Genomic DNA, 26,533 nt, shown 5'->3' on the forward strand with positions numbered 1-26,533 from the left:
GAGACGCCATGTCACAGCTGCTTCCCCTGCTTCCCCCCATCAGGATGACCTTCCCCCTCCCTGCCGTCTCCCGTCCTGCTGCTGCTCTTTGAAGCAGAGCCGCGCAGGATGAGAGGCGTGGCCCCTCGCACCTCTGCCACTATCTTGTCCCCATCCGGCGAGGCCAGAGGAGACGGGATAGCGAGGTTCACACCTCTCTATGGAGAGGTGCAAGCCTCCTGCAGAGATGAGAGAGATCACGGCGACAAGCTGACGCTGCACGATCCCTGTCATCCGCAGCGCGGGCACGAGAAATTCCCGCGCTTGCGGATGTCCCTGGACAAAGGTCGCGCTCACGAGAAGCGCGGCCCGTGTCCAGGGGGTGTGCCTCGTTGCCGAGTGATGAGGCACGCCGACCCCGGCCTGCCCCCAGTTGCCAGGACAGCCGGAGAGCGTCCTGCATCAGCTTAAGAGGCTGATGCCGGGTTCTCCGATCGTCCATCCTGCTGTGCAGTCACGGAGGGAGCCCCAGCTACGGCGGGACCCTCGTGACCAGACTCTGCATGAGACCCCCAAGGCTAGGGGGAGATCACCCACACCTGCCTCCCCAAGCAAAGGGGGGAGATTACTTGCTACCTGCCTGAGACCCCAGCGGAGGAGAGATTACCTGCCAGCTACCTGAGCCCCCCAAGCCTAGGGGGAGATTGCCTGCCAGCCTGCCGGAGAACCCCAGCCCAGGGGTAGATTGCCTGCTGCCTGAGACCCCAGTCCAAAGGGGGGAGACCGCACAAGCCAGCCTGCCTGAGGCCCCAGCGAAGGGGGGAGATTGCCTGCCTGCTGCCTGAGACCCCAGTAAAGGGGGAGACCACACAAGCCAGCCTGCCTGAGACCCCCAGCTCCAAAGAGAGAGACCCCTCGCCTGTCCCGGACCTCCAACAGGTACCTGTGTCTTACTTTCTTATCCCTGGAGCACCGGACACCCTGTCGGATCCGGGAGCATATGCTTTCCCCTGTTTTACCCGAACTGTCTCTGTGATGATCCCCTAACCCCCCTGTTGGATTACAATCTGCTACTGTAAGGAACCACCTGGCGGTACCTCTAGCAGCCCACTGGTCAGGCTTCCCCAGAGCGGTGAGTCTAAGTCCCGGTTCACTTGTTCACCAGGGCCCCTGATGGTGGGGATGGACTTGGAGCGAACCGAGACCAGGTCGTGGCCCCTGGGTATACCCACCAGTCGTAGAGGAGCTCGCCGGAGGTTCCTGCAGGGTGAGAGCCTGATGTGAGGAGGCCGGGAGATCCCGACGGGATGGATGGATGGAGAGATGAGCAGGTGCAAGGTCAGACAAGCCGAGTCGGTAGCCGTGGGGTCGGTGCGGTACAAAGCAGCGGGCAGAGAATGGTCGGGTCACACGCCAGGTCAGCAACAAGAGGTCAGATCCATAGGGGGGCATTCAGGAGCGAGGTCAGGCAAGCCCAGGGTCAGGACAGGAGAAATCAGCAAGGTCAGCGTAATCCGGGTCAGCAACAAACGTAAGTACACAGGTAACAGGAACAGGATTCAGATAAGACCATACGGCAACCAGTGACAGCACAGGGGGGATTTAAATACCGCGCCCTGCTCTGTCATTGGTGCCAGGCGCGGACCCTAGTGCGCATGCGTGAGCTCCATCGCCGCGGCTGGCCAGGAACTAGCGCCTGCGAGTCGGCATACTGCGCCCGCGGCGATCCCTGACAGCTACAGAGACTTTTTCTTTGCTCTCGATACTGGACTACAAGTGTTTTAGCCCCTCCCCGTTGTCCCCCTACTGGCGAGATCACCCTCCCTGTCATTTTCCCATTGAGTGACTGTCATTTTGTTGTCTCAATAAAGCTTTGTGCGTTTGCCAATTTGCTCTGTGTGTTCTGTCCTTCCTACCCTCGGTCACACGCCAATATTATATATGGGATGGCGTACGTTTTCTTTTGGATCCACCTGCAAAATCCATTGCATCCCTCCAATGTAAACATAGAAAGCTATTTCAGGCAAGTGTTCTACAGGATATAATTAAACAATTACCAGAGGCGACAATATATATTTTCCCTTTTTCATTCCCACTTAGCAGACATCATCATCTTATGGAACGAATCAAACGATTCATTGCCGCGTTGTGATCATTGTTAGCCAAGTGTCCTTTTGAACCCGAACATTTGTTGCTAAATCAACATTACTGATTAGACAAAATAAATGACAGCCTCCCACCTACTTGGCTTTCCTTCCACATTTTACTGTTTGATTGTCGTTTCATCATGTCTAGGAATCTGCTGTTCTGAAGCTGATCATCTAAAGCAGATTTCCAGCAGATCAGAAAAAAAAAGTAAAAATCATTTACCCGGATTTTAAAAAAAAAAATAAATTAAGAAAGCAGCTCTGACTGCAATCCTCATCTATGACTCCTCCGAAAAAACCGTGCTCCTCTTCTGGACCAGGGGCGGACTGACCATTGGGGAACTTGGGCACTGCCCGAGGGCCCGGGGTCAGTAGGGGGCCCCATGAGATGTCCTTGATACCTTTTCATAGGCTTTTTTGGGTGTGGTTTGAGTGTGGGCGAGGACACAGGGGCCCCATGATCCCTTATTGCCCGGGGGCCCCATGAGTTGTCAGTCCGCCCCTGTTCTGGACTGAATTGAATCCAGTCAGTCATTTGGATGAACCCCCCCTTTGTGATAGCTAAAAAGATCAATGGTGTCTATTTCCAAATTCTAATTCTGGAGGACAGCTACATTCAGCAATAGTCAGTAATATGTTTACATTTGTTTTCAAATTCAAATTTAGTTTTCTAATTTGTTCCAAATTTGATTTGAATTTGGATAATTCGTTATTTTGGACAAAATTTTGTTTTGTTGTTTCGGATTTGTTTAAATTCATTTTCATTTGATTGATCTGTCTATCTATCCATCCATCCATCTAGTTTTATTTTGTTTTATTCTATTTTCCTTTTTTTTTTACATTTTCTATTCCTTTATTTTTACATTCACGTTCTTTTATGTTCTCTGTTTTATTCTATTCTTTTTTGAAATTCACATTCTTTTCTATTCTTTTCTGCTTTATCCTATTCTATTCTTTTTTTAAGTTTGTTCGATTGATCTATCTATTCTATTTTATTTTATTCTATTTTCTATTCCTTTATTTTTTTTACATTTTCTATTCCTTTATTTTCTTTTTTGAAATTCACATTCTTTTCTATTGTCTTCTGTTTTATTCCATTCTATTCTTTTTTTTGAAATTCGCATTCTTTTCTATTCTCTTCTGTTTTATCCTATTCTATTCTTTTTTAAATTTGTTCGATTGATCTATCTATTCTATTTATTCTATTTTAATTTATTCTATTTTCTATTCCTTTATTTTCTTTTTTGAAAATCACATTCTTTTCTATTGTCTTCTGTTTTATTCCATTCTATTCTTTTTTTTGAAATTCGCATTCTTTTCTATTCTCTTCTGTTTTATCCTATTCTATTCTTTTTTAAATTTGTTCGATTGATTTATCTATTCTATTTATTCTATTTTAATTTATTCTATTTTCTATTCCTTTATTTTTTTTACATTTGTTATTCCTTTATTTTTTTTACATTTTCTATTCCTTTCTATTCTTTTTTGAAATTCACATTCTTTTCTATTGTCTTCTGTTTTATTCCATTCTATTCTTTTTTGAAATTTGCATTCTTTTCTGTTCTCTTCTGTTTTACCCTATTCTATTCTTTTTTTAAATTTGTTTGATTGATCTATCTATTCTACTTATACTATCTATTCTACTTATTCTATTGTATTTTTTTTCTATTCCTTTATTTTCTATTCTATTCGTTTTTGAAATTCACATTCTTTTCTATTGTCTTCTGTTTTATTCCATTCTATTCTTTTTTTTTAAATTTGCATTCTTTTCTATTCTCTTCTGTTTTATCCTATTCTATTCTTTTTTTAAATTTGTTTGATTGATCTATCTATTCTATTTATTCTATTTTATTCTATTTTCTATTCCTTTATTTTTTTTTTACAATTTTTATTCCTTTATTTTTTTTACATTTTCTATTCCTTTATTTTCTTTACATTTTCTATTCCTTTATTTTCTATTCTATTCTTTTTTGAAATTTACATTCTTTTCTATTGTCTTCTGTTTTATTCCATTCTATTCTTTTTTTTTTAAATTCGCATTCTTTTCTATTCTCCTCTGTTTTATCCTATTCTATTCTTTTTTTAAATTTATTCGATTGATCTATCTATTCTATTTATTCTATTTTATTTTACTCTATTTTCTATTCCTTTATTTTTTTACATTTGTTATTCCTTTAATTTTTTTACATTTTCTATTCCTTTGTTTTGTTTTCTTTACATTTTCTATTCCATGCTATTCTTTCTTTTTTGAAATTCATATTCTTTTCTATTGTCTTCTGTTTTATTCCATTCTATTCTTTATTTGAAATTCGCATTGTTTTCTGTTCTCTTCTGTTTTACCCTATTCTATTCTTTTTTTAAATTTGTTTGATTGATCTATCTATTCTATTCATTCTATTGTATTTTATTCCATTTTCTATTCCTTTATTTTTTTTAAATTTTTTATTCCTTTATTTTTTTTTTACATTTTCTATTCCTTTATTTTCTATTCTATTCTTTTTTGAAATTCACATTCTTTTCTATTGTCTTCTGTTTTATCCTATTCTATTCTTTTTTTACATTTGTTCGATTGATCTATCTATTCTATTTTATTTTATTCTATTCCTTTATTTTTTTTTACATTTTCTATTCCTTTATTTTCTTAAAATGTTCTATTCCTTTAATTTCTATTCTATTCTTTTTTTAAATTCACATTATTTTCTATTCTCTTCTGTTTTATTCTATTCATCTTTGAAATTTGATCTATTTATTCTATCAGTTTATTCTATTTTCTATTCCTTTATTTTCTATTCTATTCTTTTTTGAAATGTGCATTCTTTTCTATTGTCTTCTGTTTTATTCCATTCTATTCTATTCTTTTTTGGAAATTTGCATTCTTTTCTATTCTCTTCTGTTTTATCCTATTCTATTCTTTTTTTAAATTTGATCTATTCTATTTATTCTATTTTATTCTATTTTCTATTCCTTTATTTTTTTTACATTTTCTATTCCTTGAAATTCACATTCTTTTCTGTTCTCTTCTGTTTTACCCTATTCTATTCTTTTTTTAAATTTTTAAATCTTAAAATCTTAAAATTTTCTATTCCTTTATTTTCTATTCTATTCTTTTTTGAATTTCACATTCTTTTTTTATTCTCTTCTATTTTATTCTATTCTTCTTTGAAATTTGATCTATTTATTCTATCAATTTATTCTATTCCTTTATTTTTTTTACATTTTCTATTCCTTTATTTTTTTTTTAATTTTCTATTCCTTTATTTCCTTTCCATTTTCTATTCCTTTATTTTCTATTCTATTCTTTTTTGAAATTCACATTCTTTTCTATTGTCTTCTGTTTTATTCCATTCTATTCTTTTTTGGAAATTTGCATTCTTTTCTATTCTCTTCTGTTTTATCCTTTTCTATTTTTTTTTTTTTTATTTGAATTTTGGAAGACGGCTATAATCTAATACATACAGTCTTTGAAGGAAATCAGCAACAGTCAGCAATATGTTTACAGTTCGAATTTGTTTTCAAATTCGATTTCGTTTCCCAATTTGTTTCAGATTCGATTATTTCAGCCGAAATTTTATTTTGTTATTTTGGGATTCGTTTAAATTCATTACTATAGTAATAGTAGTATAATAGTAATAGTATAGTAGAGTAATAGATACATCCGAATTGGTGAATAATAAAAATTTCATCTGAATTTCTCTTTGGAACGAAACGAGCTGCATAGCTCTAGTGCTGTGCCTTTAGACACAGAGGGCAGCTGGTACCAAAGGTAAAGTCGTCCCAGGGGCGGACTGACCATTTGGAAACTCGGGCACTGCCTGAGGGCCCGGGGTCAGTAGGGGGCCCCATGAGATGCCCCTGGTACCTTTTTCATAGGCTGTTTTGAGTTTGGGCAAGGACACAGGGGACCCATGATCCCCTATTGCCCGGGGGCCCCATGAGTTGTCAGTTCGCCTTTGAGTCGTCCTTTACGGTCTTAAAAAAATAGCTCTTTTATTCAATCCATGTAATGACAGAGCAGCACAAAAGGAAATCCTCTGAAAATAAGTAGCAGTGTTTCATGCCGTGCGCAGTTCTTTCTCAAGTCTGGAGTGGCTAGCTATTTAGTTTTCAAAAGACTTGATTGAAGTCCTCTGTGTGGATTAGTTATTATTATTATTATTATTACTACGAGTTTATATAGCGCCAAAGGGTTTGCTCAGCGCTGTACAATAGGGGGGGACAATACATGGCACAGTACAACAAAGACAGACAGCGTACGAGGGGTAAGAGGGCCCTACTCTTACGAGCTTACAATCTAGGAGGGAGGGGGTAAAGGTACAGTAGGAAGTGGCTGAGGGGGATGAAGTGGTAGGAGGAATGAGGGAGGATGGCCGTTAGGTGAGGGTGGGGTAGGCTTCCCTGAAGAGATGGGTTTTGAGGGAGCGCCTGAATGTGAATAGAGAAGGCGACAGTCTGATGGATTGGGGCAGTGAGTTCCAGAGGATGGGGGAGGACCTGGAGAAGTCCTGCAGTCGTGCATGGGAGGAGGAGACCAGGGAGCAGGATAGAAGGAGGTCCTGTGAGGAGCGAAGGGTACGGGTAGGGTGGTACCTGGTGATCAGGTTGGTGAGGTAGTCAGGGGCAGTGTTGTGAACGGCTTTGTAGGTCAGGGTAAGGAGTTTAAATTTGATGCGTTGGGCAATCGGGAGCCAGTGGAGGGAGAGGCAGAGGGGGGTGGCAGAGGTGGAGCGGGTGGTAAGGTGGATGAGTCTGGCAGCTGAGTTCAGGATGGTCAGGAGCGGGGAGAGCCTGCACTTGGGTAGGCCAGTGAGGAGGGAGTTGCAGTAGTCAAGGCGTGAGATGATGAGGGAGTGTACTAGAAGTTTGGTGGTGTCTGGTGTGAGGAAGGAGCGCATCTTGGCAATGTTGCGAAGATGGAGCCTGCATGTGTTTGTTAGTGATTTGACATGCGGTTGGAGGGAGAGGTTCGCGTCAAGAATGACGCCAAGGACTTTGGCTTGCGGGGCGGAAGTGATAGTGGAGTTGTTGGTGATGATGGATAGGATGGGGGGGGGGGTGTGGGCAGGGGGAAAGACGAGAAGCTCGGTTTTGGAGAGGTTAATCTTGAGGAAATGTAGCGACATCCAGTCTGAGATGTCATTTAGGAGGTGAGTGATGCGGGCGGAGATAGTGGGGGTGAGGTGAGGGGTGGAGAGGTAGATTTGGGTGTCGTCAGCATAGAGGTGATAGTTGAAGCCGTGAGATTGTATGAGTTTGCCCAGGGAGGAGGTGTAGATGGAGAAGAGAAGGGGTCCAAGGACAGAGCCTTGGGGGACCCCAACAGAGAGGGGGAGGGAGGGGGAGGTGGCACCATTGTAGGTGACACTGAAGGAGCGTCGGGATAGGTAGGATGAGAACCAAGAGAGAGCAGCATCTCCGATGCCAAGGGAGAGTAGTTTATTAAGAAGGAGGGGGTGGTCAACTGTGTCAAAGGCCGCAGAGAGGTCCAGGAGAAGGAGGACAGAGTAGTCGCCCTTGGCTTTGGCGTTGAGTAGGTCGTTAGTGATTTTGAGGAGGGCGGTTTCAGTGGAGTGTAGGGGACGGAAGCCGGACTGTAGAGGGTCAAGGAGGTTATTGTCAGTAAGGTGGGAGCTTAGGCGATCGTAGACTAAGCGTTCAAGGAGCTTGGAGGTGAGTGGCAGCAGGGAGATGGGTCTGAGGTTGTTGGGGTCCGCGGGATCCAGGGAGGGCTTTTTGAGGATGGGGGTGATATGCGCGTGCTTTAGGGGGGAGGGGAATACGCCAGTAGAGAGGGAGAGATTGAAGATGTGGGTGAGGGAGCGGATGAGGGAAGAGGGGGGTGACCGGAGGAGTTGAGAGGGGATAGGGTCCAGGGGGCAGGTAGTGAGGCGGGCTTTTGAGAGGACTTTGGCGACTTCCTCAGTAGTGACAGGGCTGAGGGAGTGCAGTGCGGGGGGGGTTATGGTGGGCGGGGCATTGGGAGAGGAGGGGGGCAGTGCGGTTGTGAGGGCAGAGGAGGGGGGAGATGAAGGGGTGACGGGGCGAGGAGGCTAGGTGGGGAGGTAGATTGCAAGTTGACGATGTCCTTACGGATAGCGTCAATCTTGTTGTGGAAATGGGTGGCAATTTCGTGGGCGGTGAGAGAGGTACTGAGTGGAGGAGGGGGGGGGGGAGAGCAGGGAGTTGAAGGTGGAGAAGAGTCGGCGGGGGCAGGAGGAGAGGGTGTTTATTAGGTTAACAAAGTAGGCCTGCTTGGCGGCGTGGAGGGAGGAGGTGTAGATAAGAAATGCAGATTTGTAGAGGGAGAAAGTATGAGGGGACCTGGTTTTGCGCCACAGTCTCTCCAGTGCGCGACTGCGACGTTTGAGGCGTTTAGTGCTGTCGGTCTGCCAGGGTTGAAGCGGTCTGGGTTTGATGATGCGTGTGGTAAGGGGTGCCAGAGAGTCTAGGGCAGCTGACAGTGAGTCATTGTACAAGGTGGTGGCTATGTCAGGACATGACAGTGAGAGGATGCTGTCGTGTAGGCAGTCGGCGGCAGAGTGGAGGGGGGCCGGGTTCAGGTTGCGGAGGTTGCGGCTGGTGATGGTTTGGCGTTTTTGAGGGGGGGAGTTGGGGGAGGGGGAGATGGAGAAGGTGATGAGGTGGTGGTCGGAGAGAGGGAAGGGGGTGTTCGCGAACTGGTTGAGGGTACAGAGGTGGGAAAAGACGAGGTCCAGGGTGTTCCCTCCGAGGTGGGTGGAGGATTGAGTGTGCTGTGTGAGCGCGAAAGAGGAGGTTAGGTGGAGGAATTGGGAAGTAGTCGGGGTGTTGTCGTTGATGGGGATGTTGAAGTCCCCGAGGATGATGGTGGGGAGCTCAGAGGAGAGGAAGAAGGGAAGCCAGGCGGCGAAGTCATCCAGGAAGCGGGCTATGGGTCCGGGAGGCCTGTAGATCACTGCGATCCTTAGGGGGGTGGGTGAGAAGAGTCGGATGCAGTGCGCCTCAAAGGAGGGGAAGGAAAGAGAGGGTGGGTTAGGGAGGACCTGGAAGGTGCTAAGCGGTGATAGGAGCAAGCCGACACCACCACCTCTGCGATCGCTCAGTCTTGGTGAATGGGTCCAGATGAGACCTCCATGAGTGAGTGCCGCAGGGGAGGTGGAGTCGGTGGCCTGTACCCAAGTTTCGGTGATTGCTAGGAGGTTGAGGGAGCGGGAGAGGAAGAGGTCATGGATGGCGGTAAGCTTATTGCAAACCGAACGAGCATTCAGGAGTGCAACCGAGAGAGGGGGGATAGATATGGGGAGGAGGGGTACATGTATGAGGTTGAGGGGGTCGCGTCGGCTGGCGTGAGCAGGGGGGGCTCTAGGGGGGGTGTGAGGTGGTGAGGGGCCAGGGTTCAGGGAGATGTCCCCAGCTGATATGAGAAGGAGGAGGGTGAGGAAGGTGGCGTGGGAACGGGAGGTGTAGGAGCGCTTGGGTCTGAAAGTGGTGGCAAGTGGGTCAGCGGGGAAGTGGAGTAGCAGGAGGAGGTGGTGGGTGCCGTAGTGGGGAGAGGGGAGAAGTGAGGGGGCGATATAGAGCTGCTTAGCGGGGGTGGGTGGGTAGAGGAAGGCGGTTTTAGGGATGGAGGAGAGGAGGACAAGGAGGAGGAGCGCGGGCGGCATGTTGGGGTGAGCGGGGTGCGGGAAGGGTCAGGGTGGGTGAGGGGGTGCTGGTCAGGGATGGCGAAGCAGTGTCCGAAACGCAGTGGGAGGTGGCTGGTAGTCCCAGGTGGGGTGGAGGGCAGGGGATCCCTGGTGGGATGGTGGCCGTGCTATCCCTGGTGGGTTAGTAGCGATCCCTGGAGGGATAGTGGTTAGGGGTCCCTGGTGGTTAGGGTTTCTGGTGGGATCCCTGGTGGCTGGCGGTGGGATGGTGGTTGGGCTCCCTGATGGGTAGTGGGTGCCCCTGGTGGAGTACCTGATGTCCTGGAGCGTCGGGGTGGAGGTGGATCCCTCCTATGTTAGGAGGACCGTTGGTGCTGGTGGTGGTAGCTTCCCCGGAGGAGCGTAGGCGTCCCGCTGCGGTTCCAGCCACGGCCGGCAGGAAACACCGCGGCTTCGGGTGCCGTGGTAGGCCTCAAGCCGCTTCGGACCGCCGGAGCTCCGCTGGAGGGACGGAGTGTCTGTGTCCCCTTCAGGGTGTTGGTGGGGACAACGGCAGCAGGCTCAGGGGCCCGGATGGCAGCGGATCGGGCGCGGGGGCGCCGGAGCTGACGAGCACGTGGCTGCTCCGGGCGAGCTGGTACCCGGTGGTCGGGATGGACCCAGGGCCAGTGAGGGGGGCCCTGGGGAGGCTGGCTGATCGGCGGGGACCGGGGAACAGAGCAGCGGCGGCCTGGGCTGATTCCCGGCGATCCGGGTCGGCCGCGCCAAAAATCGAGGCCGCGGCTTCGGGTGCCGGGTAGGCCGCAAGTCCCGGAGGTCCGGGGAAAAGGTGCAGTGGCCTTACCTGGCTGATGAGCAGGGACCGAAGGATCGTGGGGCCCCCGTTAGGGTCCGCTGCTGCCCAGATGGCAGCGGATTGGGGCCAGGGGAGCAGGAGCTCGCCGACGCACGTCACATCTATCATCTGGCCAAAAAAAAAGTTTGTTGGAGCACAACAATGATACTATACTTACAGACAGAAAATTATAGGAGTCTCTGATTAGCAAAGTATGGAACGGATGGAACGCAGTCCCTGAATTAAGCTACCTTGGGTTGACCAAAAGAAAATGTGAAACCTTAAACTGGAAATACACTCTATTGCCAAAAGTATTCGGACACCTGCCTTTACACGCACATGTCATCCCAGTCTTAGTCCGTAGGGTTCAATATTGAGTTGGCCCCGCCCTTTGCAGCTATAACAGCTTCAACTCTTCTGGGAAGGCCGTCCACAAGGTTTAGGAGGGTGTCTATGGGAAGGTTGGACCATTCTTCCAGAAGCACATTTGTCAGGTCAGGCACTGATGTCGGGGGAGGAGGCCTGGGTCGCAGTCTCCACTCTAATTCATCCCAAAGGTGTTCTGTGGGATTGAGGTCAGGACTAGTGCAGGCCAGTCAAGTTCCTCCACCCCAAACTGGCTCCTCCATGTCTTTATGGACCTTGCTTTGTGCACTGGTGCGCAGTCATGTTGGAACAGGAAGGGGCCATCCCCAAACTCTTCCCACAAAGTTGGGAGCATGAAATTGTCCAAAATAAAGAGTTCTCTTCACTAGTTATTAGGAGGCCAAGCCCAACCCCTGAAAAACAACCCCACACCATAATCCCCCCTCCACCAAACTTTACACTTGGCATAATGCAGTCAGGCAAGTACCGTTCTCCTGGCAAACTCCAAACCCAGGCACATCCATCGCCAGATTTCCAGACAGAGAAGCGTGATTGGTCACTCCAGAGAACACGTCTCCCCTGCTGTAGAGTCCAGTGGTGGCGTGCTTTACACCACGGCATCCGACGCTTTGCATTGCACTTGGTGATGGAAGGCTTGGATGCAGCTGCCCGGCCATGGAAACCCATTCCATGAAGCTTTCTATGCACTGTTGTTGGGCTCATCTGAAGGCCACACCAGGTTTGGAGGTATTTATCTATTGACTCTGCAGACAGTTGGCGACTTCTGCGCACTGTGCACTTCAGCATGCGCTGACCCCGCCCTGTCATGTGACGTGGCCTACCACTTGGTGGCTGAGTGGCTGTTGTTCCCAGTTGCTTCCATGTTGTTATAATCCCACTAACAGTTGAGCGTGGAATATTTAGTAGCCAGGAAATGTCACGGATGGACTTATTGCACAGGTGACCACCTATCACGGGACCACGCTTGGAGTCACTGAGCTCCTGAGAGCGACCCATTCTTTCACCAATGTTTGTAGAAGCAGTCTGCATGCCTAGGGGCTTCATTGTATACACCTGTGGCCATGGGGGGGATTGGAACACCTGAATCACATGATATGGAGGGGATTGGAACACCTGAATCATCAAAGAGTTTTACTACAGCACACCATTCAAAAATGGGACATTGAAGGCACCAATAGTCAAATGTATGAACTTATATTTTATAAAACATTATAAAGATGATAATTTCCACAATTACGTTCCATTACCAAAATCCTCTTTTTCATTACACAAATGTCTCTATAAGCACGATGGCCTCCTACGGTTTTAAAACCTCCCGCTCAGCTCATATAAATTGTATCTACTTAATAATCTCAAATATTCAATTATATTTCAATTCCAATACTTTTGGCAATATAGTGAACCGCTGGGTGCCAACGGGAATTCGGGGGGGGGGGGGAATTTTACAATCTGTTTCAACATAAAATTGCCCAACATTTTCACACAATCTATATATAGCTCCCATATTTATTTTGAAGGGTTTTGAAGCAGAAACTGCTCTGGGTTCGGTTCGAGCAAGGTTTGGTAATCTTCAAAGACGTTTGGATTCCAATCTTCGAACCCCATTGAAATGAAAGGGAGCCAAATCTGCCAAATCAAATTTTTTTTTCTGGGCTAATAGGCAAAAAATTTTGCCTGCAAAAAAAACAAAAAGTCCTTTATTAAAAGGAGAAAAAATTCCCACAATGTAGATCAATGTCAATCATCATGTGTGACGCAAGAAAAGGAAAAACTCGATAGCCCTAACTTGATGGCACCACTCAACGAAATACAGCTTCCCAAGTTCTCATTAGTAGGAGGGGGTAGGGATGGGGGCGGGGGTGACAATTGCCCGAATATGGCCATGTGACCAATATTTAGGCAATGCTGCCACTCTCCTACCCCTGCCACCCAGCCATGTAACTGAATGGGCCTGGTAACCTCAATGGTTGGTATGGATGCGCCAGGTGCAAGCACCCACGTTAGCAACCATTGGTAGCCGAAACCTTTCTTATTCGTCCATGCTGAGTGCCCTAAACTTTGGCATTTGGATGAGCACTCAGCTCATCCCTGTTGGTTTTACTTTCATCACCAGAATAAAGACTTACAACAAACTTACAAACTTACAACTTACAACAAACCATACCGCTTGACATCTTGACCAAATGAAAGGAAGGTTTGCAAGTTTATCATTGGAAAGCAGCCAGTTGAAAGCGGAGTTCCACCAAAAAGGCGAAGCTTTGTTTGTCTGCTTCCTCCACGGCCACATTTGGCGCCTTTTGGAGGAGCGGGTACCTGGTTTGCCGCAACGAACTGACCCGGAAATTCTCCAAGCCCCCTTCCCCCGTAGCCTTTTTGGACACTTCACAGGTCCCAGAAGACTGCAGCCCATGCACAATGCGCAGTAGGAACAAGGCGGTGAAGCTTGAAGGCTTCACTGCCGGTTTCCCTTAGTCAAGATGGCAAAGTCAGCATGCGATAGCTGAAGAATTGGCTTGAGTGAAGACACCACCGGTGGATGCCTGGACAGGTAAGTGCCCTTTTAATTTTTTTTGGGGGGTGGGGGAGACTTCTCTTTAACCGCTTCCATACCGGGCACTTTTACCCCCTTCCTGCCCAGGCCATTTTTCAGGTTTCAGCGCTCTCACACTTTGAATGACAATTGCGCGGTCATACAACACGGTACCCAAACTAACATTTTATCATTTTCTTCACACAACTAGAGCTTTCTTTTGGTGGTATTTATTCGGCTTGGGTGAAGACACCACCGCTGGATGCCTGGACAGGTAAGTGCGCTTTTAATTTTTTTTTGTGGGGTGGGGGGGACTTCTCTTTAAAGGAGAGCATCTTAAATGGACTGAGTGCAAACCAAAGTATTCTGCCATAATCATAACCAATCTACAGTGGTTCAACACCGCACACCGTCCAGCTCCAAGGCATAGGACAGGGGTGTCAAACTGGCGGCCCTCCAGCTGTTGTGAGGCTACAAGTCCCATCATGCTTCTGCCTTTGGTAGTCATGCTTGTAACTGTCAATCTTGCAATTCCTCATGCAGGGGCAGACTGACAACTCATGGGGCCCCCGGGCAATAGGAAATCATGGCGCCCCTGTGTCCTTGCCCACACTCAAACCACACCCAAAAAAGCCTATGAAAGGTAGCAGGGGAATCTCATGGGGCCCCCTACTGACCCCGAGCCCTCGGGCAGTGCCCAAGCGCCTAAATGGTCAGTCCACCCCTGGCCTCATAGTACTTGTAGTTTGGCAACAGCTGGAGGGCCAGTTTAACACCTGTGGCATAGAAAGTAAAGAGCGGCCTCCCTCCTCCCGATAGCCACACCCCTTGATGTGTTTCACCCCGCCTATGGGGCCTTAGTGTTACTACTTCTATGACTAAGCCTGGGTGGGCTGGGTGAAATGTATCGGTGCGTGGCTATTGGGAGGAGCTGGGGCTGAGACCACTTCACTTCCTATACATTAGAAATGATTGGTATGGGTTGCATTGAACCATTTTAGATTCATGGAGCTTTCTGAATTTTAACACTCATGCCAGAACGCTCACTTAGGCTAGGTTCACACCTATCCAGCCATGCGGGACACGGTTTGCATGGGCACGCCAGCCCATTCATTTGAATGGGCTACCATCCCCCATTACATGCAGTAAAGAAGTCCTTGCACGACTTTGGAAACCACAGGCCCACATGGGAACCGAGGTTCCCAGTGCAATTGCGGTTTCTAGTGCGGGCAGCGAGATAAATGGCACCCGCCCGCGGGTCCTGCATTTCAATGTGCGGGAGGTCGCGGCTCCGGGAATTTGTGTGGGTCCCGCAGCGGCATCACCGGCACAGGTATGAATCCAGCCTAGTGGAACAGCATTTGGTGCTTAGAGAGGCACTCCACCAAGGCTCTGTGAGGTCATAATCATGGTCAATGTTAAAAGGAATGATTAAATATAGATTCTTCGGTCATGACTGTATCCGTCCAGGCCCCAAACCCTCCATGAGCAATTGCACAATTAGTTGCAGGAGCTCTCAGCCTGCCATTGCTTGCAATTGGGCTGCCTCTCAAAAACAGTTACCTGGACCCCCCAGTAGGCTTTCCCCATAAGTGTGAATTTGGCCCTGAGCCTCCGGTCAGAAAAAAAAATGCTTTGGCAGGTGAGATAACTTCCATACATGTATTCCAACTGTGTTTTTAGATGTTTGCTCAGAGTTGAGCTCTAAATGTATTTGTGGTGCACCATGGGTTGTGCAGGCATACTGCCAGCTTTGGAGGCCATAAATTGTTTTGCTCAATTGCTTGCATTTGAAGAGTTCTACAAGAACCTTTTAAATTAATTAGAAATGTTTATAGTGATTTCCTTTTGAATTCATAGGGCTTGGTGCCTTGCAAAAGGATTTATATTGACATTTAATTTAGAATGCTCAATAGTTTTAGTGCTTTAGAAATGGAAAAGATTGCGGACATGCTGCTCTAGATGGTCAAAAACTGGATACATGCCACCAAAGATGGTCAAAAACTGGACAGATGCCACCAGAGATGGTCAAAAACTGGACACATACCCACTTGAGATGGTCTAAAACTGGACACATGGCCACCAGATATGGTCAAAAACTGGACACCTGCCACCAGAGATGGACAAAAACTGGACACCTGCCGCCAGAGATGGTCAAAAACTGGACACATACCCACTTGAGATGGTCTAAAACTGGACACATGGCCACCAGATATGGTCAAAAACTGGACACCTGCCGCCAGAGATGGACAAAAACTGGACACCTGCCGCCAGAGATGGTCAAAAACTGGACACATGCCGCCAGACATGGTCAAAAACTAGACACATGCCACCAGACATGGTCAAAAAGTGGACACATGCCACCAGAGATGGTCAAAAACTGGACACATGCCGCCAGAGATGGTCAAAACCTGGACACATGCCACCAGAGATGGTCAAAACCTGGACACATGCCGCCAGAGATGGTCACAGGTTGGAGGCATGCAGGAGATAGACCCTGCACCATCTTGGGCCCTGCTCTACTCTACTCTGCCACTGGCCTTCTCCTGACATTCCCGGCAATTGATCTTTATACCCCCAAAGAAAGGAATGTACACACATAAATAGAGTTTCTGCACTTTACCGGTGGTATTCGGAAAATGGCACAGTCACATCACACCTACTATTACTATTCCAAATTACATCACCAATCTTGTCTCCAAATATCACCCAAACCGTCCTCTCCGCTCCTCCTACGACCTCCTGCTCTCTAGCTCCCTTGTCTCCTCCTCCCAATGCTCATCTCCAGGACTTCTCCGCCATGTGTCCACCATCCTCTGGAACTCTCTACCCCAATCTATCAGACTATCGCCTACTCTGCCCACTTTAGGTGATCTCTGATAACCTATCTCTTCAGGGAAGCCTATCCTGCCTTCAGCTAATAACGAAATATTCTATTCCTCCTACCAGTCCATCCCCCCAGTTATTACCTATATATACACACACACACATACATACATACATATATACACACTGCATGTTGAAATGCGTTTTTATTATAAAATATATGAAAAATACATTTCAAATATACTGTATGTCTTTAAAAACACATTTACAGGTGTACCTCGGTTTATGAATTGAATGCGTTTTGCGGAACATTTCATATAGCGAAAAATTTGTAAACCGAAAAGCGGTTTCCCATAAGAATGCAATGAAAACAGTAAAAAAAAAAAAAAGTAAAAGAAAAAGTCTTTTATCTGTTCAAAACTCTTTATAAAGTGCACTTTAAAGGCATAAATACTGTACAGGGACATGATTAAAAAAAAAAAATTTGTAAATGCATTGAAACCCAATTAATCTGATCGTATTGCGAAAACCGAGGCGTTACTTTCAATGGATTTTCATTCGTAAACCGAAAATTACATTAACCAAGGCGTTCGTAAACCGAGGTATGCCTGTAATTTACATTTTTGGAATGCATTTACAAATATATGTAAAAATGTATGTTAAAATGACTTTTTTAAAAAAAAAAGAATATATTTAAAAATATTTACGTTTTTTTTAAATATTTTCAATATATTTTATAATATATAAAAAACACATTTCAACATGCAGTATATGTATATATATATATATATGTGTATATATATATATATATATATATATTTAAGTAATATGGGTGGAGTGCACAACGATGATCAATCACAGTGCATAGTAGCAATCAGGTCCTCCCAAAGGCCATATATAGAGTAAAGAAAATGGAAAATTGGATTGCTGCGCTAGGGTGCATATATATATATATATTTATATATTTCAAAATATATTTCAATAAAAATATATTTATATATATATATATATATATATATATATATATACTGTATGTTGAAATGCATTTTTTTTACAAAATACATGAAAAATATTTTTAAAAATACATTTCAAATATACTGTATGTCTTTAAAAATACAATACAATCAATCAATACAATCAGGCCCTCCCAAAGGCCATATATAGAAAAAAGAAAATTGGATTGCTGCACTAGGGTGCATATATATTTATTTCAAAATATATTTATATATATATATATATATATATATATATATATATATACTGTATGTTGAAATGCATTTTTATTACAGAATACATTTCAAATATTTTTAAACATACATTTCAAATATACTGTATGTCTTTAAAAATACAAATCTACAAGGAATGCATTTACAAATATAAGTAAAAAATATACGTTAAAATTACTTTTTTATATGTTAAAAAAAATCTGCAGAATATATTTAAAAAATATATATTTTTAAAAATAGTTTTCATATTTCATATATTTTGTAATATATAAAAAAAATGATTTCACCATGCAATATATATATACAGTATATATATATATATTTATGTATATAATTTATTGAAATATATTTTGAAATATATTGAATACGGCCAAAATTGTAGGATTTCAAATATATGTCAATATATTTGGAAAGAATATTTTTAAAATATATTTAAAATATATTTTTCTTCCACGTGGGCGTGTAGCGGTGACATCACCACTTTGCTGCACAGAGCGGGAGGTAAAGAGGTTGGGAAAGGTTGCCCTATCCAGTCGCATCTTCATTAAATCTTTTACAATAAAACCAATCCACATGCGGTCAGACCTAAGCTCTCTTAATTGCAACCCCCACTTCACTTTTTATGTTTTCTTCAATTTGAATTTGACGTTTTAAATATATTCCTATTTGATTTGTCGGAGGGAGAGAAGGCAATGAAAAATTTAAACTGACCCAGCGTTACAGATCCGATAATTTGATTTCTCGAATAAGACCAGCTCTGACTGTGTAATGCACTTAAATTCTTGGACGACGGTTCTCCCGCATCATGTCAGGTTTATGAGCACCTGGGCTTTGGCCAATTTTAACTGGAAGCTGAGCAACGGCCAACTGTGATGATGGCCTTATCAGCATGGGCTTGTGATATTTTTATTATATTATATCCTTTTCTAGAGATTTATTACTGAATTACAAAAATTACATATTCGGGGACTGAATGAACACAGTTCATGAAATACCTAACATTTGTCATGCCATTCATGTATTATAATTTGATTCTTTTTTTTCGATTAGTTAAAAAAAACAAAACGTAGATCATAGACTATAACAGCATGCAACCTATACAACAGCAAGATACTTTCTTGTAAAAAACAAAAAAACAAAAAAAAAACATGAAGTAAGAAAGGGTTGAGGAAAGTGAAAAAGTAACACTGGACCTGTAGGGTTATCTCACTGGTATTGTTATCTTAAAGTGACATTAAAGCTTTGTTTTTTGTTTTGTTTTTTTAATAATAGAGATGTTTATACCTACCCATATGGAAGAGAAATATATTTCCAATATATTTAGAAAGAATATATATATACATGTGACATATATGTACAATATATTGGCCTACGCAAATATATTTTAACATGTATTCCAAAAATGTAAAATTTTAATTTATTTTCCAAAGGCATATATTTTCCAGATATTTTTAGAAAAAAAAAATATATACATGCGACATATATGTACAATATATTGGCCTACGCGAATATATTTTAACATGTATTCCAAAAATGTAAAATTTAAATTTATATTCCAAACGCATATATTTTCCAGATATTTTTGAACATCTAAAAAATGCATTTAAACAGATTTTTAAATATACTTGTAAATGCATTTCAAATTACACTTTGAAATATATTTCAGCATGTGTTCCAAATATATTTTTAATAATATATCCCCAAAGTAATTAAATATATTTTTGAAATGTATTGAATATGGCCAAAATTGTAGTATTTGAAATAATATGTCAATATATTTTGGAAGAACATATTAAGAATGTATTTTTAAAATATATGTAAAATATATTTTTCTTCCATGTGGGTACCTGCTCTTTGTAATGGTTTTGTTGCACAGAGCAGCCCCGATCCTCTTCTTTTCGGGTCCCTGCCGGTGTTCCTGGCTCCTCCCCCTCCAACAGTGCCCCCAGGGAAAGCAGTTTGCCCTGGGGGCACTGCCTTGTGCTCATCCCCAAGCCATTGCTCTCTGCGTTCATAAGATACATAAAGCCACGGCTTCCCATATGGAAGAAAAATATATTTGAAATATATTTTAAAAATATTCTTCCCAAATATATTGACATATATTTGAAATGCTACAATGTTGGCTGTATTCAATATATTTCAAAATATATTTCAATTAATATATATATATATATATATATATATATATATACATATACAGTATATATACTGCATGTTGAAATGAGTTTTTTATATATTACAAAATATATGAAAACTATTTTTAAAAATATGTTTTTTAAATATATTCTTCAGATTTTTTTTACATATGAAAAAGTCACTTTAACATATATTTTTACATATATTTGCAAATGCAATGTATTTTTAAAGACATACAGTATATTTGAAATGTATTTTTAAAAATATTTTTCATGTATTTTGTAATAAAAATGCATTTCAACATACAGTATATATATATATATATATATATATTTATATAAATATATTTTGAAATATATTGAATATGGCCAAAATTGTAGTATTTCAAATATATGTCAATATAAATATATGTCAATATATTTGGGAAGAATATTTTTAAAATATATTTCAAATATATTTTACTTCCATATGGGAAACCCCACTGTCTCCCTAATGCCTTTCACCCCGACTGGTCACAAGAAATAACCAAGCCATTCGTGGTAAAATGCATTAAGAGGGTTTTTTTTTTTTGGGTGGAAACACTAAACACTATAGTGGCAGCTATACTGTTGATGATGCGACTTATAGCAAAAATCCACTGGGCAATGTGTTGCTAGCAACAGCCGAAAAGATGTCACATTTTTAATGATTGCATTTACTAAGTAAATGCGGGATTAAGTAATCAGCCATTACAAAATGCATGTTGAAATGCGTTTTTTATATATTACAAAATATATGAAAAATATTTTTAAAAATATATTTATAAAATATAAAAAAAATCATTTTAACATATATTTTACATATATTTGTAAATGCATCCAAAAAATTTAGATTTGCATTTTTAAAGACATACAGTATATTTGAAATGTATTTTTTAAAATATTTTCATGGATTTTGTAATAAAAATGCATTTCAACATACAGTATATATATATATATATATATATATATATATATATATATATATATATATACTGTGTGTGTGTGTATATATATATATATACTATATATATATATTTATTGAAATATAATTTCAAATATATTGAATATATATATATAAAAGCACCTAAATATATTGACATATATTTGAAATACCACAATTTTGGCCATATTCAATACATTTCAATGTATATATGTGTGTATGTGTATATATATATATATATATATATATATATATGTATATATATGTGTGTTATATATATATATATATATATATATATATATATATACAGTTGCAAGAAAAAGTATGTGAACCCCTTGGGATTACGTGGAGTTTTGCATGAATTGGGCATAAAATGTGCTCTGAACGTCATCTAAGTCACAACAATAGAAGAACACAGTCTGCTGAACATAATACTACACAAACATTAGATGTTCCCATGGTTTAATTGCACATAACATGTAAACATTCACAGTGCAGGGAGGAAAAAGTATGTGAGTCCCTAGCTTAATGACTTCTCCCAGAGCTAATTGGAGCCAGGAGTGAGCCAACCTTGACTCCAATCAGTGTGATGATATTGGATGTGTTGCTGACAGCTGTCCTGCCCTTAAAAAACACACACCTGTTTTGGGTTTACTGGTTTCAAGAAGCACTCTCTGATGTGAACCATGCCTCGCAGAAAAGAGCTCTCAGAAGACCTATGATCAAGAATTGTTGACTTGCATGAAGCTGGAAAGGGTTACAAAAGTATCTCCAAAAGCCTTGATGTTCATGTGTCCACGGTAAGACAGACTGTCTACAAATGGAGAAAGTTTAGCACTGTTGCTACTCTCCCTAGGCATGGTCGTCCTGTAAAAATGACTGCAAGAGCACAGCGCAGAATGCTGCATGAGGTAAAGAAGAATACCAGAGTGTCAGCTAAAGACCTACAGAAATCTCTGGCACATGCTAACATTTTTGTTGATACATCTACAATAAGGAAAACATTAAACAAGAATGGAGTACATGGGAGGACACCACGGAGGAAGCCATTGCTGTCCAAAAAGATTATTGTAGCACGTTTGAAGTTTGCAAAAGAGCACCTGGATGTTCCACAGCACTACTGGCAAAATATACTGTGGACAGATGAAACCAAGATTGAGTTGTTTGGGAAGAACACACAACACTATGTGAGGAGAAAAAAAGGCACAGCACACCAACATCAAAACCTCATCCCCACTGTGAAACATGGCGGAGGGAGCATCATGGTTTGGGGCTGCTTTGCTGCCTCAGGGCCTGGACGGATTGTTGTCATTGATGGGAAAATGAATTCCAGAGTTTATCAAGACATTTTGCAGGAAAACGTACGACCATCTGTCCGCCAACTGAAGCTCCGCAGAGGATGGGTGATGCAACAGGACAATGACCCAAAGCATACAAGTAATTCTTCAAAACAATGGCTGCCACAGCACAGAATACGCCTTCTGGAGTGGCCCAGTCAGAGTCCTGACCTCAACCCGATTGAAATGCTGTGGCATGACCTTAAGAGAGCGATTCACACCAGACATCCCAAGAATATTTCTACACTGAAACAATTTTGTGAAGAGGAGTGGTCCAAAATTACTCCAGATCGTTGTGCAGGTCTGATCTGCAACTACAGGAAACGTTTGGTTGAGGTTATTCCTGCCAAAGGAGGGTCAATCAGTTATTAAATCAAAGGTTCACATACTTTTTCCTCCCTGCACTGTGAATGTTTACATGTTATGTGCAATTAAACCATGGCAACATCTAATGTTTGTGTAGTATTATGTTCAGCAGACTGTGTTCTTCTATTGTTGTGATTTAGATGACGTTCAGAGCACATTTTATGCCCAATTCATGCAAAACTCCACGTAATCCCAAGGGGTTCACATACTTTTTCTTGCAACTGTATATATATATATATACTGTGTGTGTGTATATATATATATATATATTGATATAGAATTTGAAATATATTGAGTATGGCCAAAATTGTAGTATTTCAAATATATGTTAATATATTTAGGTGGTTTTTTTTTGGGTTTTTTTTTGACTGAAGTACCTCTTTAATGTTTGCTGCTCAGCTCAGTCCAGTCTACTGTTCTACATAATTAGCTCTCTCCTTCTAAGCAGAGGTAGCGTCTTTCAGGTTTCAGTAGAAATAACAATTCTCTTTTTTCTACTTTGTTCCAAGGAGTCCAATTTTTTTTTCTAAGAAGTCCATCCTTAATTGGAATATTTTATGTGTCTTTGCATCTCAAAAAAAGAAATGCCACGCTTCTCGAATGAACACTACCATTCCTCTCTCCGCAGGGTGGACTGATCGCACTGCTTTTACTGCTGCTCATTTTCTCCGTTGCACTATTTGCTCAGCGGCGCTGGCACAAGCGAAGGCGGATACCACAAAAGAGCGCCAGTACGGAAGCCACTCACGAGATCCATTACATCCCGTCCGTATTGCTGGGTCCCCCGTCACGAGACTTTCGCTCGTCCAAATTGCAGCCTCACAGCTCGGTGTTGAGGATGTCCATCCGGGAGACCCCGATTCTCGACGATTACGACTGTGATGAGGAAGACACGCCGAGGTGTACGGAAAGAAGACCTCAGATGGACAGCAAAAAGCAAGCAACCCAGGAGAGAGAAGACAAAAGGCACTTACAAAAAAGAGGTGAGTGGCTAAAGTGTGTATACGTTTGCCAACATTTTTATTTTTGAAAGGAAAAGCCGCAACCTTTGCGATATGTAATTGCTGATTTTTTTTGAAGCTCCAATGTGCAGTGAGCACACACAGATCTAAACACCAGCTGTATAAAAAGTGCTCAGGGTGTACACATGGTCCTTCTTCGAAGAGGAAAGACCCTGGTCCTGATCCTCCATGGTGCAAGTCTCCTAAAAAGGACTGGGGAACTCGTGATCCAACCAGCCAAAATTGGGCAGGCCCTTTTTTTCGGGAGGCCTGCCAAAGAAAGGCCTACTCAAGTACCAGGAGCGGTCCCCTGAAGGGAGACCCTGACCAAAAGGCCACCTGATCTCCCCCCCTTTCTCAAGACTTTCAAGGTAAGTCCAAAGACATACACCCTACTAGTTTGGGTAAGCAGGTGCCAAACTTAGTGATTGCTGATACGTAAAATCAGACTGACTTTTGGGTGTTTTTCAGATTATAAATCGTAAAAGGATAAATCATGAGACTCCTCTGCTGAGTTGTGGCAACATAAGGAGCCTTTCTTTCAGCACCCAATAAAATGAAGCTCTAAAATCTGAACACCAGGTGTATAAAAAGTGCACAGGGTATACACATGGCCCTTCTTCAAAGAGAAAGGACCCTGGTCCTGATCCCCCGTGGTGCATGGCTCCTGACAAGGACTGGGGAACTCGTGGTCCAACCAACCAAAACTGGGCAGGCCCCATTTCTTTGGGAGGCCTGCCAAAGAAAGGCCTACTCAAGTGTTAGCAGGAGTCCCTCGAATGGAGACCCTGACAAAAAGGCCACCTGATCTCCCCCCCTTTCTCAAGACTTTCAGGGCAAGTCCAAAGACATACACCCTACTAGTTTGGGTGAGAAGGTGCCAAACTTAATGATTGCTGATACGTAAAATCAGACTGACTTTTAGGTGTTTTTCAGATTATAAATCGTAAAAAGATAAATCATGAGACTCCTCTGCTGAGTTGTGGCAAAATAAGGAGCCTTCCTTTCAGCACCCAAGAAAATGAAGCTCTAAAATCTAAACGCCAGGTGTATAAAAAAAGCGCAGGGTGTACACATGGTCCTTCTTTGAAGAGTAAGGACCCTGGTACTGATCCCCTGTGGTGCAAGGCTCCTGACAAGGACTGGGGAACTCGTGATCCAACCAGCCAAAACCAGGCAGGCCCCTTTCTCCATGAGGCCTGCCAAAGAAAGGCCTACTCAAGTACTAGGAGGGGTCCCCTGAAGGGAGACCCTACCAAAAAGACCACCTGATCTCCCCCCCTTTCTCAAGACTTTCAGGGCAAGTCCAAAGACATACACCCTACTAGTTTGGGTGAGCAGGTGCCAAACTTAGTGATTGCTGATACGTAAAATCAACTGACTTTTGGGTGTTTTTCAGAATATAAATTGTAAAAAGATAAATCATGAGACTCCTCTGCTGAGCTGTGGCAACATAAGGAGCATTCATTTCAGCACCAAATAAAATGAAGCTCAAAGCAGATATAAAAAGACATAAATCAATACAGATAATGAAAGTATCAGAATTTTACTTGATTTCAGTCTACCTGTACAATGGGACTAAGATTGGGGAAGGGTTGAGAGCCGACCAGGGGTGCTTTAGGCAAATGTGCAGACAAGGAACATGCTGATGGGAAGAGAAAGCAAAGTGAGCAGATGGAGCATCTCATCGGTCTGGTGTTTTTGGCACAGAAGAAGAGTAGAAAAAGTCTCTGCTTGTCTCTTAGTCTGGCCTTGACCTTTGACCCCCTTCCATACGGACTCTAAAATTGAATCTAAATTCTAAAATTAAGCCTTAACACTTAAAGGAAAAAGAGAGGCGCCTTCTGAGGGCAGTATGTAAAAGAAGTTGAATGATCCTCAATGTAAAAACTCATATAATAGAGAATTAAAATAAGCCCATCAGTAGACCGTTACTGTGTCCTGCAGGGGTCCATCCCGTGTGGAGCTGGTCGCTTGGGGAGATGACAAATCCCGGGTGGCTGGGCAGAGTGGAGGTCCCACAGTGTAGGGTAAAAGTCAGGAAGAATCCCTGGAAGCTGGAGGCAGGTCCGACAGGTACTAGAAGTGCCCGTGACCAGCGGGAACTGCAGCGAGGGCGGAAGTGAGGTCACACAGGAGGAAAAGCAGTAGACTGAAGGGAGGACACAGTACTGGGGTAGGACATTCCAGAGGATGAGAGAGGCTCTGGAGAAGTCCTGGAGGCGAGCGTGGGAGGAGGTGACGAGGGAGCTAGAGAGCAAGATGTCTTGGGAGGAGCAGAGTGGGCGATTTGGACGATATCTGAGGTTGGTGATGTAGCTAGGGGCAGTGTTGCTGTAGCTCCCCTGTGTCTCCAAAGGGTCACATATAGTATTTATTACATTGAATGCTGCAGAGGACTATCACAGATGGAAGACTTTCTGGAGAAAAAGGGCAGAGATCGTTTTATAGGAGTGGTTGGAGACTGAAGTCATGTTGGAGACCACATGTCGCTTGAAACCAATAGACTTTATTGCCATTATTTCCCCTTTGCAAATCAATGCTCCCTCTACTGACTGCTGGGGCTCAAGGGCCATACTTCAAACATCGATGGGCTGCATGTGGCTCTCGGCCCACAGGTTGGGCACGAGGGCCCTAGAGTATATCTAAACCCCAAACCAAAAATGTAATATATTTCCCCTTTACAAATCAATGCTCCCTTTACTGACTGCTGGGGACCAAGGGCCACAGTTCAAATATGGATGAGCTGCATGTGGCTCTCGGGCCGCAGGTTGGGCACCAGGGCCCTAGAGTATATCTAAACCCCAAACCAAAAATGTAATATATTTAATTTCCCCTGTACAAATCAATGCTCCCTCTACTGACTGCTGGGGCCCAAGGTCCGCACTTCAAACATGGATGGGCTGCATGTGGCTCTCGGGCCGCAGGTTGGGCACCAGGGCCCTAGAGTATATCTAAACCCCAAACCAAAAATGTAATATATTTCCCCTTTACAAATCAATGCTTCCTCTACTGACTGCTGGGGCTCAAGAGCCACACTTCAAACATTGATGGGCTGTATGTGGCTCCGGGGCCGTAGATTGGGCAGCAGGGCCCTAGAGTATATCTAAACCCTAAACCAAAAATGTAATATATTGAAATTTACTAGTCTTTGATGTGGTGGTTGCGTTTTTTTTCC

The 26,533-nt window shown here is 43.1% G+C and overlaps 1 protein-coding gene across 3 annotated transcripts in view; it reads left to right on the forward strand.

Moving 5' to 3' along the window:
- The window catches only part of ASTN2 (astrotactin 2), a 521,452-nt gene that overhangs the window by 108,135 nt on the left and 386,784 nt on the right, over nt 1–26,533 (forward strand). For all 3 annotated transcript variants that reach the window (XM_089685523.1, XM_089685524.1, XM_089685525.1), the window contains exon 3: nt 22,983–23,337. In XM_089685523.1, the coding sequence (XP_089541649.1) occupies nt 22,983–23,337 (355 nt within the window). The remainder of the gene's footprint in view (nt 1–22,982; nt 23,338–26,533) is intronic.

The sequence above is a fragment of the Staurois parvus genome, unplaced genomic scaffold (genome assembly GCF_062004578.1).
Source record: "Staurois parvus isolate SC_StPar_1 unplaced genomic scaffold, SC_StPar_1.0 ptg000377l, whole genome shotgun sequence".
NCBI classification, from domain to species: domain Eukaryota; kingdom Metazoa; phylum Chordata; class Amphibia; order Anura; family Ranidae; genus Staurois; species Staurois parvus.